Source organism: Oncorhynchus clarkii, chromosome 1 (genome assembly GCF_045791955.1).
Source record: "Oncorhynchus clarkii lewisi isolate Uvic-CL-2024 chromosome 1, UVic_Ocla_1.0, whole genome shotgun sequence".
NCBI classification, from domain to species: Eukaryota; Metazoa; Chordata; class Actinopteri; order Salmoniformes; family Salmonidae; genus Oncorhynchus; species Oncorhynchus clarkii.
The window spans coordinates 71,960,130-71,975,009 of record NC_092147.1 but is presented as its reverse complement, the minus strand read 5'-3'; the positions used below and the strand labels follow the sequence as shown (position 1 = coordinate 71,975,009).

Genomic DNA, 14,880 nt, shown 5'->3' with positions numbered 1-14,880 from the left:
ATTAGTTCTATATTTAAACATGAAAATCAGTTTGACGTTTTGTAAATTTTTAAAAAATAAAGTGTTTCCTAAATGTGTCAGTTATGTTTTAGCTGAGCGAGAGCGGGGAAGGACTTCATCCTCATGCGTTCCACCTCTGCCCTGAGGGTAGCCACCTCCTCAGCCTGGGCCCTGGCTAGCTCCACCAGCTTCTTCCTTTGGATGATCTCCTGGTACCTCTCCTCTGCATCACTCTCATGGTTCTCCTCCATGGCTGAGCAGAGCAGCAAATAACATCACAGTTCATTAGATGATTCAGTGGAAGTGTTATAGGAAATTAGGCATCAAGGGGCAAGTTAGGGGTTAAAAACAACAATGCAATGGAACAATATCCACCACATGTACACAGTGATGCCAATAAATCTCCTGATAACATCACAGTTGAAGTAATGATGTACCTACAATTGTGTAAACCTATACTGCAATGAAATGTGTAGTTATTACAGTACCTATGGCTTCACAGATGTGTCTCCTCTCAGCCACAGTCACTTGCATGTTGGTCAGCTGCTCATCCAGAGCAGAATTCTTCGATGCCTTCATTGCTGCCTGTCTGTTCAGCTCCTTGATCAACTTCTTACAGGTCAGCACATTCTTTTGGTGAGTCTGAAATACACAAGCATTATAGCTGATATTTTAAGCACTTGAATAAATGTAATCGATATTAAATTATATTAACTCTGTTCACATTACCTTTTCCTGTAATGTTATGGTTTTCTCCAGAGTTGAAACTTGCTTTGATATGCGGTTGTCATGATCCGTCTCACTGAGATACTTGGGGCAAAAAAGCTTTGTTTAAATAATGATCTCTTAGTTTGTGTGGAAAAACATGCATATTTCATTTGACATAGATTGATTCTACATCCCCCGAACGATACAAGCTCTCACTGTCAAATGTCAGAACAAAAAAAGCAGGTTGATCATTTTATAGCTCAAAAATAGGTGGTGGTTCAGGGTATTTTTGATATGTCAATGGTTTTTGGCCATGTGGAAGAGGAAATGCAGGTATTTTACATTGTTACAGTGCAGACACTTTTTCAGCATAACCTATATTACAGCCAATGAGATGTCTTGTGGCCTATAGAGGGTTCATACTTGTACCTGCAACTTTGGTGTTGCTAGCATTTTGCTCAAACCAGCTGAGCTAACCAGACCACAGGTTTCTATTATCACATGTGCACTACTGTTCAAAAGTTGGGGGTCACTTAAAAAAAAGTTTGAAAGAAAAGTACTCTGTCCATTTTGAAATAACATTGCTCAGAAATACAGTGTAGACATTGTTAATGTTGTAAATGACTATTGTAGCAGGAAACGGCAGATTTTTATTTATTTTTGTACGCATATGTAGATATTCCATTGAGGCCCATTATCAGCAACCATCACTCCTGTGTTCCAATAGTATGTTGTAAAAATGCTAAACTTGGATTAGCTAACACAAGGCTAATTGATCATTAGAAAACCCTTTTGCAATTGTTAGCACAGCTGAAAACTGTTGTACCGATTTTAAAGAAGCAATAAAACGGGCCTTTTTTAGACTAGTTGAGTATCTTCAGCATCAGCATTTGTGGGTTTGATTACAGGCTCAAAATGGTCAAACAAAGACCTTCTGAAACTCGTCAGCCTATTCTTGTTCTGAGAAATGAAGGCTATTCCATGTGAGGAATTGCCAAGAAACTGAAGATCTCGTACAATGCTGTGTACTACTCCCTTCACCAAACAGTGCAAACTGGCCCTAACCAGAATAGAAAGAGTGGGAGGCCCTGGTGCACAAGAGGACAAGTAAATTAGTGTCTAGGTTGAGAAACAGATGCCTCACAAGTCATCAACTGGCAGCTTCATTAAATAGTACCCACAACACCAGTCTCAACGTCAACAATGAAGAGGCGACTCCAGGATGCTGGCCTTCTAGGCAGAGTTCCTCTGGTCCAGTGTCTGTGTTATTTTGCCCATTATTTTAATCTTTATTTTATTGGCCAGTCTGAGCTATGGCTTTTTATTTGCAACTCTGCCTAGAAGGCCAGCATTCCGGAGTCACCTCTTCATTGTTGACGTTGACACTGGTGTTTTGCGAGTACTATTTAATGAAGCTGCCAGTTGAGGACTTGTGAAGCGTCTTTATCAAACTAGACACTAATGTACTTTGTGTTCTTTCGCTCAGTTGTGCACTGGGGCCTCCCACTCTTTCTATTCTGGTTAGAGCCGGTATGCGCTGTTTCTTCTGAAGGGAGTAGTACACAGCGTTGTATGAGATCTTCAGTTTCTTGGCAATTTCTTGCATGGAATAGCCTTCATTCCTCAGAACAAGAATAGACTGATGAGTTTCAGAAGAAAGTTATTTGTTTCTGGCCATTTTGAGCCTGTAATCGAACCCACAAATGCTGATGCTCAACTAGTCTAAGGCCAATTTTATTGCTTTAATCAGAACCGTTTTCAGCTGTTCCAACAATTTCAAAAGTGTTTTCTGATGATCAATTAGCCTTTTTAAAATTATAAACTTGGATTAGCTAACACAATGTGCTATTGGAACACAGGAGTGATGGTTGCTGATAATGTAGATATTCCATAAATCTGTTTCCAGCTACAATAGTCATTTACAACATTAACAATGTTTACACTATTTCTGATCAATTTGATTGTTTTCATGGACAATTTTTTTTGCTTTTCTTTATTTTAAAAAAAGGATATTTATGTGACAACTTTTGAACGGTAGTGTACTGTATGCCTTTGTAATTAACTATTGTTCCAGGGAGACCTGTCCCATGGTAAGCTTTAGTGTACCTCCTGCAGCTCCTGAGAGACTCGCAGCATCTGGATGTCCCTGGCTTTGTTGTTCAGGTCCTCCTTCTGCATTCTCATCCTCTTGTGCTCCCACTCCTGCTGGATGATGCCTTTACGGAAGTCCTTGCACTCCACCATGCTGGCTATCTTCTGCTCTCCCAGAGCCTGACAGAAGAGCACAGGTCAATACATAGCCTATGCATCTCATCGGTGGAGTTCCTCATGACCCATTTTTGCCCTGTTTGTCCCCATTTACAAATGTTTAACTTATGCTACAATGTTAGCATGATTCTGCTCTAATAAAGAATGTCTATGGGTCTCACTCTGATGGTCCCGTTGAGGTCCTCCACCACACTCTTATGGAGCAGCAGAGAGTCAGAGTAGTCCGCAATGAAGTCTCCGTTCTCTACCTCCACCTGGCCCTGCTTGATCAGGATCTGAACCATGATGTCCAGGCGGAAACGCATCTTCTCCTCTCGTAGCCTGGAGACATCGAGTTTAAAGACCATGCGCTATCAATGAGTCACTCCTGAATTAGCCTTGCGTGCCAAGCTTATTCGTGCTCAGACAGACAGCTGTTAAGAAAGACTACACCTGTATGAAGTGTTCAAAAGAATCATGGGGTGGAAACATTTGTGTTTAGTGAAAAATGTACTGCGCTTTTAAGAATATAATTGATGTACTCTCACGGTATGACACTCTTACCCATTGATGTCATCCATGAGACTTTTCATTTCCAGTCTTGCACTCTCATCCTCATCGGTCCTCTTCTGCAGAAAGGCTTGCATTTCAGCCAGAGTCAAAGCCTTAACTTTCACCTGAGTAGGACAAGACACAAAAGATGACATTGAAATAACAAAGGGAAATTAACTAGAACTACTACAATGTTTAACAAAATGGGATAATTAACTGGATCCAATCTCTCATTCTCTGTTCCACATTCTTTGTGTCCTGTGTTACATAACACTTTAATAAGGCAGACTTACCCTGTAAGTAAAGTAAGTTTATATATTCTATGAAATATACTGTAGGTTTCAAGGTGCTGGAGAATGTCAATGACAAGGAAATGCATGTACTGCCACTAACATTTCCTCAGACTACCTCACTTGTTCTGTGGCTGGTTTTCCATTACCTGCTGCTCACTCTCAACTTTGGCTCTGCGGGCCAGGCAGAACCTCTCCCACACAGACACGTCTAGGCTTTCAGGCATGTTCTCTGGAGCGTCCAGCTCCTCCATGGCCTTCATCATCTGACAGAGACCCTCTGCTGCCACTGGGCCCGGCAGGGGCCGCTCTTTAAAGGGGCTGGTACTGTTGTCTGCCTGGGTCCTCATCCTCTGGACCCTGGGCAAGAGAGTACTGGGATGTTGCACCCTATTCTAAAAATCTGAATGGCAAAAGCTATGTACAGTTTCTCTTTTTTTATGCAGTACCTGGGTCTGCGCTTGTATAGCTTGTACAGCTGATCAACAATATGGCCTGGGACATCAAAGAACTCCTTCCTGAATCCCCTGTCGAGAAGCTAGGGATACACAATATGTCAGATAGTACCCAAGAACAACAAGTGTCGGACAGTATCTGACATGAGATAGTAGACGTGCTACTGCCAGTCGTACTTTGTCCTCGGCCACAACATTGTCGTAGGTCTCCCGGAACATTTCTACATCCTCTTTGTGCTTCTTAAGCTCTTCTCCAATCTCATTCTGTCAGGAGAATAAGGCATGTTAAGCGATGGGAACGCAAAGTACAGGAAGTAACAGTGTTGAAGGCAAACCAATTAAGATGCCACACATGTTGAAGCTTGTAAAACACAGTCTAAGACAGAGAAACAGGATAATATCTGACTGGAATGTGTAATAATATGGTTGTATATAATAGAGATAGCATAGCTAACATAAAATGATCTCTAACCCAACCACAGGAGGCTGCTGAGGGGAGGACGGCTCATAACATTGTCTGGAATGGAATGGCATCCAACACATGAAAACTCACTCCGCTCCAGCCATTACCACAAACACCAACCTCCTGTGGACTCAACCATTGTAAATCCCTTCCCCATGAGAAAGATAGCCAATAGAGCATGAAGTATGGTAGGAGGAGGTATAGGAGGATGTGCTCATTGTAAAGGCAGGATTACAATGAGCCCGTCCTCCTATAGCTCCTCACGCCACCCTCCATTGGCATTAATATAACGACATCTCACCTTATAGACCCTGTTTTTTTCTAGCTTGAGGCTGAGTTCTCGCTCTCTATTGAGAACCTCCTCCTCTATCAGAATGGAGTGAACTAGATTTGTAATCTTCAGCTCTTCCTACAAAAGAACATAGCAAGAAAACAACAATGGCACATGAAATGTACTGTATATTTCTTTAATTAAATCTTGATCTGTGTGTGTGTGTGCTCTGTCTTACCTGGTATATAACCATCTCAGATTTCACCTTCCTCTCAAAGAGCTTGGTCAAGGTTTCATCAAACCCCTGAGTGGAGTCCATGATGGACGTCTGTAGTTTATTCATTTCAGCTTCCAGAGTCTGGAACAAGACAATGGCAACTGAACTTGTGTAGTAAATCAAGTCTGGGTCCTATTATGATGGTGTATTTCTTTTGAATACAACATTGAAAAGCAGATGTTTTCACACAAAAATCACACCTTTCTGTACTTCTCCTGTTCCTCGCTCAGTTCTTTGGCTTTCTTCTCATACTCTTTATAGATCTTTTTCTCTTCCTCTGTCCACTGAATGTCCGGTTTGGATACAATGAACTCAGGCTGAGGCACCTCCTGCATGTAGAAAAGTACAGGGTCAGAAAATACATTCAAACCCATTCTGTCATTCAAATACTTTTCTTCAGGACAATCACGTTTAATAAATGTTTATCATGTTAACGGTAGATGTATTAAATGTTAATTAATATTGGATATTAAATTCATATCCATATTTCAGATTTTTCATTTTTTGACCACCACCATACCACTCTCAAGATGTCCTCTTTTTTTAGCTCGAGTACTCCACCCATCATTTCATCTAGAGCTCGCTCTCTGATATTGTCACTCTAAGGAAAAGGAGAACCAGAATGTCTGTTTCAATGGGTACCCAAGCCAATAACATCAATTCACACTGTATTTTTACTAAGAAAACAGCTCAGTTTTCACAATTTATCGGTTAGTGATTAAGACCTTGCTTGGGTTAGTAATGGTTTATCGGCTGTTAGAATGACCCCTAAGAGTAAACATTTAATAAGTTGGAGATGGGAAAGGTAGGAAGGTACCTTGGCCGTCTGCCGTCTTTGTTCCTCCTCTTTCTTCTTCTCCTCCTCTTTTTTTCTCTGCTCTGGGGTGAGGTACTTTTCAAAATGAATCTGGAGACGGAGTCATAAGTCATAAATTATCATTTGATGTGCAGTAACTTGTGTTTTGGTGGAAATCTAAACCATTAAAGTAGGTCAATAACAAAAAAAACAGCTTCAAGTCTAACCTCAGAGTCCTCCACAGACAGTGCCCTCTCTGGCCGCTCGTTGTCAGACAGACTGGGCTCCCACAGCTTCATCTTGTGGTCCAGCTCTGACATGATCTCCATGATGCGACAATTCTTATCTTTCACTCGGTTGATCTCCTGCTCCTTCTGCTTGTGCACCCCCTTAAAGTCTGTGTTAAAGGCTGTCTTCACTTTGTAGATGACATCCTAGTGTGTGAGTGAAGGTGAGAAGTCAAATGGAGAAGGAGGCTGTTATAGGCAATTAGGTGAAATACTTAGCTAAACTCAATTTGGTTATTAAATGCTAAACACTAATACTTTAATCATTAAAGGGCAATTCCACCACTTTTCAACCTCATATTCATTATCTCAAGCACAATACCAGTGTCTACATATGTGAAAACGGTGTGTTTATGTTTTGTAGTAAAAAATATATTAAATGATTTTCAAACACTGAGATTCACCGTGACATGAGGAGCAAGAAAATACCCTGTCTTTGGCAAAAACAACTTGTTACAGGTTTCGCAACTCATGGATTTTTTTATCATTTCAACCACAGATCATAGAAATGTGCTGTGTTCGCATATGTAGACACTGTTGTTATCGTGATGGAGATAATGAATAAGAGGTTGAAAAGTGGTGGAATTGCCCTTTAAATGCTGAATATGTATACATTGGTTATTAAAATCCTAGTACATATTGTCAAACTGTTTGTTTACCTGTAGCAAAGTGATCTGGTTGATCTTCTGCTCTCTGATATGCAGGTTGAACTGATTGTAGAGGTAGGGGTTTGAGCCTCCATACTGGGCACTGAGGCTACCTGTGAGGGAAGCACTCTCCATCTCACGGCCTTCCTCCTCCTCCTCTTCTTCCGTCGTGGTCTTGGTCTTCTTCTCTAGAATCTCCTGCTGGAGCTAGAGTGTTTTGGAAGAGGATGAGTGGCATGTAAAACAAAAAAAACATATCGTTTGGCACTCTTGCCAATGAAGGTGTATAAAATTAAAATCTCTAGCAATTGCACTGTGACTAAAGGGACATACAGCACATTCTAACTCACATTACTGTCAGCCCGTTCAATCTTTCTCATACTCTCCACTCTATGAAGTTCATCCAGCTCCTGCTGTGTCCGCTCCTTCATGGGGTAGTTCTTCACCTCGTGTTCAGTGTGGAAGGCCTAAGGTAAAGCCAACAAAACACACAGTCTCAAAACATATCTGTTGCTGCAACTTTGAAAACCAACTCCATTTTGGTTGTGACTCTCAACTTACCTTGATAGCTTGCCCTTTGACCTTCATGGAATCCCAGCATTCTCTCTTAAGGACGTCACGCAGGTAGCACTTGGCTAGGTTCTCCAACTCAATCTCATTTCGGACCTGTAAGGGAGTCAATAAGAATACTATCACGTGTGTGTGTGTGTGTGTGTGTGTGTGTGTGTGTGTGTGTGTGTGTGTGTGTGTGTGTGTTTTACCCTGGTGACCTCCTGCTCCCCCTCGGCTTGCAGTCTCTTTTGCTCATCTACATCCAGGTTGAACTCCTGCTGCTCCAGCTTCTCCATGTCAGGCAGCGTCTCGTTCTCACGCATCATTGCCTGGATCTGGGGCCGACGACATGGTCACATTAGCCATTAGCATTTTGATGATATTGTGTCTAATTTTACACTCACGCATGATTCATTAAGCAAAGTAAATAAAAAGAGGATTAGAGCTCTGCTTACTGTGTCACGCAATTGTTTGACATTTTTCCTCAGGCTTTTCTTTGTCTGTGAAAACTGCTGGATCTCCTCATTGATAACCTGTGGACAGTATAATGGTAGTAGCAGGATGTGTGTATTGTCTGATGACAATTTGTTGTTCTGTTTTGTATCCCCATACTCAAAGCACGTCAGTGGATACATTTATCTGGACTACCTGAAAAACAGTACATTGTTTTGCCAGCATATCTTTCAACACTGACTTTCACCAGAACTGTTGTCATATATTTCACAATACATCAGCTATAACATTACACCCTACTAAATTCTTCTATACTCAACATGATGGGACTTGAATGGAATCAAACACATCACCACACAAATAATAAAGCAGGTAATGGCACAGTGGCTGAACGTTACCCAACTATGGCTGTTTCGTGTTATCTAACTGTGATCTACAATGTGAAAACCCACAACACAATGAATGCCACAGCTTTGATATCAGTTCAGTGTTATCTACAATCTCTGAAATGTTTATCTGCCTTTCTCCCAACCTGCGCCTGATCTTTTCACCCAGGAAGAATGTGCCAACAGCAACACAACTGTTTTGTGAATCAGGTATTGAAGTATTTGTCACGGGCAACATCAATATTTCTCCCATCAGTACTGGAGTGAAACTGAGTACCAAATCTATATTTAAATATGCAAGTCAGTTAAGAACAAATTCTTCTTGACAATGACGGCCTACAATGACGGACTAAAGCTCTTGTGCTGAAGTGACATCAGCAGTGTTACTGACCGCTTCCAGCTTGTTGTCCAGCCAGGTGGAGTCTGAGGCTGTGGCTGAGGGCAGGTTGGTGGAGCTCTCATCCTGTTCCGTCACATCAACTATCTGTCGCTTATCATTGGCCTAAAGACAGGAGGTGAGGACAAACAAATTAACTACATTTCATGTGTAAATATGAAACATCACATATCTGACTCCATAAGATTTGATGGATCTGAAATGATCTTCATTACACTGATGCAAAGGACAAACCCTGTGTGAATAGCGTCAACTAGGATGTATTTAGCTGGCGCAGTGAGGCGTAAGTTAAGATGGAGGATGTAAAATCTATATGAATCACAGGAGGCTGCTGTGGGAAGAATGACTCATAATAATGTCCGGAAGGGTGCAAATAGAATGGCATCAAACACCTGGAAACCATGTGTTTGATGTATTTAACACCATTCCACTAACTCCGCTCCAGTTATTACCACCAGCCTGTTCTCCCCAATTAAGGTGCCAGCAACTTCCTGTGATGTGAATGGTAACCTTGGCTACCTCTTCTCTGTGTAGATCTGCTGACCCAGGAGGGGACAGGGCCTCTGGGTCCCAGTCAGCCATCCTACTGAGAATAGGGTTCTCTGATGTTATCACACTCTCCTGGTATTTGGCTATAGACTGGCTGTACTGTGTAGCTGCATTCGCTTTGCCAACACCTGCCATTTTCAGTCTTCATGGAAAACAGAAAAATACATAGACAGAATACAATGTCTTACAAATAAAAGTAGTCCAATGCATTATAATGAGAGAAAGGTTCTCCTTGTTATAGTAGAAATTGTGAAATGTTTTAGAATGATCTAATAATCTTTGAAATTCCACATCTACATGAACTACAGTGCTCTCTGGTGTTCAACGCTGCATTGCCTTCAGACTTGTCCCCGTTGACTTACCTTAGTCTTGTACAGACCATAGAGCCGTCTTTCAGGCCTGTAGTGATCATTGTCTGACTGTCTGAGGTAAAGGACACTGTCCTCACCCCTCCCAGCCAACACGAGTGACACTGCATCTGAACATACCGGTCCTGTACATGACAATGACAACATACTCAGGTTAATAGCATTACGAGTGGTCATAACACAAAGATAATGTGTTTTCATCAATATTTTGTTCTCACAGATTTCCTCTTTTGAGATTCACTCTTTTAAGAACAATACTACATTTATAATGCAATACTGTTTTTTTTCTTCAGCATATTTCAAATGAGCTCTATAAAGCTGCATGTTATGTTCAATGTAACATGCAAAGCCTGAAGTGAAACAAGGTCGTACCAGACTGGAGATCTCCCGGATGCGCAGCAGTCCGTCTTGGCCCACTGAGGCCAGCCAAGACTGGTGGGGCGACAGGAGGATGGAGGCGGGGCCCATAGGGTGACCCTCCACCTCCTTCTCTGGGGTCAACTGGACCACGTCCTGGTCAGAGGACCTTTCTGTGCTCTAGGAGACAGACATGGATGGCACAGTGGTCACGTGTATTGTGTTGTGTTTATGCAAATGTTATTGGTATTGTGTCAAATTTGGTCATACGTCATGACCAAATAAAAACTAAACAGCAAACCACCCATCATCAACAAATTTTCAGATGTTAGATATAAGATTTTGGGGGTTTTAAACATAAGTCAGACTGGTAATGCATGGGACCTTACCTCAGGTAGCTGGAATCTCTGGAGAGCTTTCCTCTTTTGGCAGTAGCCAAAGATCTTATTGGCTCCCAGGGCAGAGGAGCTGAGTGCGTGAGGGACCTCATATGTGCACCGCTGTAGGACATTATTGGAAAGACATCCTCTCAGGTCTGCACACACTCCTGCCCCTGCAAAGCAACAGCAGTACACAAATTCCATTCTATCTCAGTTCCAGCATGTCAATACAGGAATTAAACAGAGACAGATGTGAAATAAAATGGAACAGACCCAAAGTCAGGCAGGATGATTAACAACAGCTTCTTTCTGTGGACACACACACACACACACACACACACACACAGCCCAGTCAGTACCCGTAAGCTCCTGCACAGGCAGAGTGAGCAGTGTAAGCAGACTTCCCTCCCCTCGGCCTATGTCCTTCTCTCCAGCACACAGAGCCAGCAGTTTGACCTGCTTAATGTCCCGGCTGTACTGGGTAGACAGGGACACGATGGCTCCTTTAGCACCTGGAGAGAACAACACTGCTTTAATCAAACATAATGGGTTGAAATGAGTTAAAGAAATACCAGGAGAAACATATATGGACTTTTGTGGAGCATTAATGTACCTGTGTATCCGATTACCTCAAATACTCTGGAAGCCCTTGCATTCAACACATATATATTTGCATCCGAGGCACCAGTGATAAGGAAGTTTCCTCCTTGATCAAAACTGTAAACCAAAAACAATATGAAATCCTATATTACTATTGAACATTGATAACTTTAAAAGGCTCATTTTACAATAAGAACAACCAAAACGCAAATAACAACAGTAAACCCATTGGAGATACTTGCAGTAGGTGGTCCACAGGAGTGTAGTAGAGGTGAACCCTGTGCACCAGACGAGGCTGCTGCTCCCTGGTCAGCTCAATGAACAGGACATGCCCCGACACTGTTCCCACGGCAACGTATTGAGCAATCGGACAGCAGGCCAAACTGGTCACCTAGACACAATAGTAGTTGATTTATTTTTTTTATTTTTATTATTGTTCTATTGTCCATGAAGTTTACATGAGACTTTCACTTAAATACTGTAACAAGCACAATTCACAATTGACTATGCCTACTTACTGTATTATTTAGCATAGCTGCCCTAATACTATTGTAATTTAATGACTATTAACCTTTACTTGAAGAGATATAGAGCCGATGCAGAAGCCAGCATCTAGAGACCACAGCTGCAACTCTCCCGAGTCCCTCACTGACTGTAACGAGGACAGAAACGCCAACATCATTATGAATGAGGATCCATTACAAAACATTTACATCAGTTAAACATGACATCAATGATCTCTTACCACACATAAGTTATTATCAGTATACAGTGAAGCTGCTGCCACAAAGTCTCCACTGAGAACGTCCAGGACTTTCACCACCTTCTCGCACTGGGATCGTTTATACCTGTAGATGCACCCCTGGAAAAAAGAAAAAGCATACTATAACAAGAGCCTAGAAATAATAAAAATATGTATCCATAATACAGTACAATGTATGCACTCACTGTACTGGAAGCTAAGAGCAGTGTTTCATAGTCTGGCGAATATATTATGGTTGTGGCTGGTTCCTCCAATGTCCAAGTTTGTGTAACCTCCACTTGGTTCCCCTTAATTTTTAAGCAGCGTAGCACATTCTCCTGTAGAATAGAAAAGCCTATTTTAAACAATATGAATCTGGAATATGTTGTTGTTGGCTCTAAATAGGTGGATTAACAGACCAAATGGGAAAGCATCTGGGTAAGTTGAACTCTAAGACCCAGACTTCATACTGCTGAATTCGCTGGATATCATCATGGATCTATCCTCCTATCAATGTGAAGAGCAGTTTGTTACCTTTCCTGACACAAATAGTCCATCCTTGTGCAGTGCTAAGCTCTGGAAGCTACCCTGCTGGAACCCAGGAATGTCATCTGCAGCTGAACAATAGTATAGTAAGCACACATACAAGCACACACTCATATTGATATGAACATGCAATATAACACTACACATACAATTGTGATCATTGACGTGATATGTCAGTGCACAATTTTTCTAACCAAGTAGATTCTTTTCGGCAATGTTTCTAAAATTGGTGACTGTCAGTACATTTTTGTTCCCCATGAACCTCAATATGAGTGTCTGACTGATACTCATCTGGAGTGAGAGCCAGTGCACAGCAGGTCCCCTAGGCCAGAGTAAAGAACGCTATGAGACAGCAGGGTGTACCTGAGGGGTTGAAGAGGACAGAGACAGCCAGAGAGTCTGGGTCAACATGTAGCAGGTGGCCTTCCTGACAGCCCACATAGAGCTCTGATGAGGCTGTCCAGCAGATGGTGCTAGGTCTTAGCCTGGTCTTGATGCGCTCTTTGGGCTTTCAAAACAGGGATAGTGAACTTGTTTTGAGATTGAGAAGAGTACAATTGCACATTTTTGAATATTTTTTTTACACAAGCTACTCACTACAGAGTGAGACAAAACCTGTGCAATTAATTCCTGCAGTTGAGAGGTGTTAAAAAGACAGTACCACAAAGGTTTCTGCCTTGTCTTCTGCAAGCCCTGCGATTGCTGAGTTGGGCATCTGAGGTCCGAAGTAGGTGAGTATTCCAGTGGGGACATGAGAGGGGTTAATCTCCCTCTCAACCAGACAGCCATCAGTCGCAGGGAGATCTATCACACTGACAATTGACAATGTAATGAATAATACATTAATAACACATGAAATGTACCCATGAAATGTAATTTATAGTGAAGACATGGATAACATGTATTGTAGGTATCAATTGTGATTATTGAAATAACCAGCAACATTTATGTAGTTACAATTAACCTCAATTACCCTGGTTTCATTATATGAAAGCTGTCACTCTTCTCAATGGTCCAAACTGTAAGGGATGATGATGCACTCAAAGAGCAAATCTGGAGCCAGTTCATTGGGTTAAACACCAAAGAGGTGATATCTTTTCCAGCTTGTGGTTGGTTACAAATTGGATTCCCAGTTTCCCAGTTCCTACAAAAAAGCATTGGTATTACCACAAATAGTGAGTGTACAAAACAGAGGTCATTTAAATGAATGTGGAAGGAGGATATTAAGTGGAGTGGTTTCAGTTACCATACTGTTATGGTGTGGTCTGGTATTGATGAGCAGCAGGCCAAATAAGGACCAGCATCACTTAGTGCCAGAGATGTGTAGTCTACATGGGCTGTTCCTGTAAATGAGAAAACACTTTAGTAATATTGCTAACTGGAGGAAGTATTTGAATAGCTAATGCAATGTATATAACTCTTTAATCATGTTAATAATGTCAGTGTTTCAGATAAAGACTTACCCTTCAGTTCATTCTTCAGAATAAGTTCAGGGTAGTTGTACACAAATATGGAGGGATTTAGTTTATGGTTGGAGAATGCAAGTGTCCTGCAATGTCCATTTGCTGTGAAGGCACCAATACCCCGACCAGGACACTGCATCACACTTCTAATTTTCGTCTCTATATTCAGGAAAACGATGTAATTCCCACAAATGTAGCAGGCTGTTTTCTTGTCAACAAATTCAACATTTTGGCTTGTCAAACCCTGAGCCCACCTAAGAAACAGAACACACAGACGAAGAACCATTTTTTCTAAGAGTGCATTATAGTTACTGTAACGTTAACGTGAATATAGATACATCATTTATATAGTTTGCTATCTTACCATTTCGCTAACACACATAATTTTAGATGAACTAAGATACACCACGTATCACCAAACGAACAAACCAATGCATTTTAACTTACCTGACTTCTAAATTTCCCAATACATCCATTTCTGGAAATGTACTGAATAAACTGAGCTGTGCAAGACAACTAACAGCTAGCATGTAACACAGGAGCAAATGTTTGGTTTGTTGTCTTGACAACTACAATTTCCCTTCCACACCCTCCCCCTACATGCGTTTGAACCATTTGTTGATTTCTAAATCCGTCACACCCAGGAAAGTAAAATACATACAAATATTTGACCACTTGTTCTTTGAATGTAAATTTGTGTCAGAATTTTGGGAAAAGCTTGCAGAATACTTATTTACCTTTATGAACACTACCCATGTTTTTGACATGAAGGATATAATATGTTGCTATTGCAATGATAACAAGACCACTGAAATGATTGTGATTTTTTTTTATTCTTGTTGCCAAATACTTTATACACAAACAAAAATCCCCAAATTCTATACCAAAATTACACATATTTTTGATTGAATTTAACTATCTTCTTAAAAGATTAACCCCAGTGAATAACAACAGGAATAAAATGTTCCTGAATCATTATAATGATATTGTTTCAGAGGGATTACAAGTGCACTATAATTGTTTATTTTTTTATTATTTCATTGATATTTTTTGTGTTTTAGTATTTTCTGGTTAATACTTGCGTTCTTTTTGTT

The 14,880-nt window shown here is 41.1% G+C and overlaps 1 protein-coding gene across 2 annotated transcripts; it reads right to left on the bottom strand.

Annotated features, from left to right (window-relative positions):
* Positions 1-77: 77 nt before the first annotated feature.
* LOC139411703 (cilia and flagella associated protein 43) lies at positions 78-14,316 on the bottom strand. 2 transcript variants are annotated; one of them, XM_071158362.1, is made up of 38 exons: positions 14,234-14,316; positions 13,787-14,040; positions 13,570-13,666; positions 13,297-13,467; positions 12,985-13,135; positions 12,687-12,831; positions 12,312-12,394; positions 11,984-12,115; positions 11,781-11,897; positions 11,607-11,687; positions 11,278-11,426; positions 11,049-11,152; positions 10,795-10,947; positions 10,445-10,608; positions 10,071-10,235; positions 9,693-9,823; positions 9,301-9,472; positions 8,776-8,886; positions 8,001-8,078; positions 7,755-7,880; positions 7,555-7,659; positions 7,344-7,460; positions 7,006-7,200; positions 6,287-6,493; positions 6,081-6,170; positions 5,784-5,864; positions 5,464-5,592; positions 5,225-5,344; positions 5,017-5,124; positions 4,430-4,516; positions 4,247-4,335; positions 3,947-4,157; positions 3,520-3,632; positions 3,138-3,297; positions 2,815-2,979; positions 730-810; positions 489-642; positions 78-253 (listed from the first exon to the last, which is right to left on the bottom strand). In XM_071158362.1, the coding sequence occupies exons 1-38, from the start codon at positions 14,314-14,316 to the stop codon at positions 78-80; spliced, it is 5,055 nt and encodes a 1,684-aa protein (XP_071014463.1). The 2 variants fall into 2 exon arrangements, with proteins under 2 accessions (XP_071014463.1, XP_071014472.1); XM_071158371.1 differs by having other exon boundaries at positions 12,312-12,388; positions 14,234-14,302.
* Between the last annotated feature and the right edge of the window lie 564 nt (positions 14,317-14,880).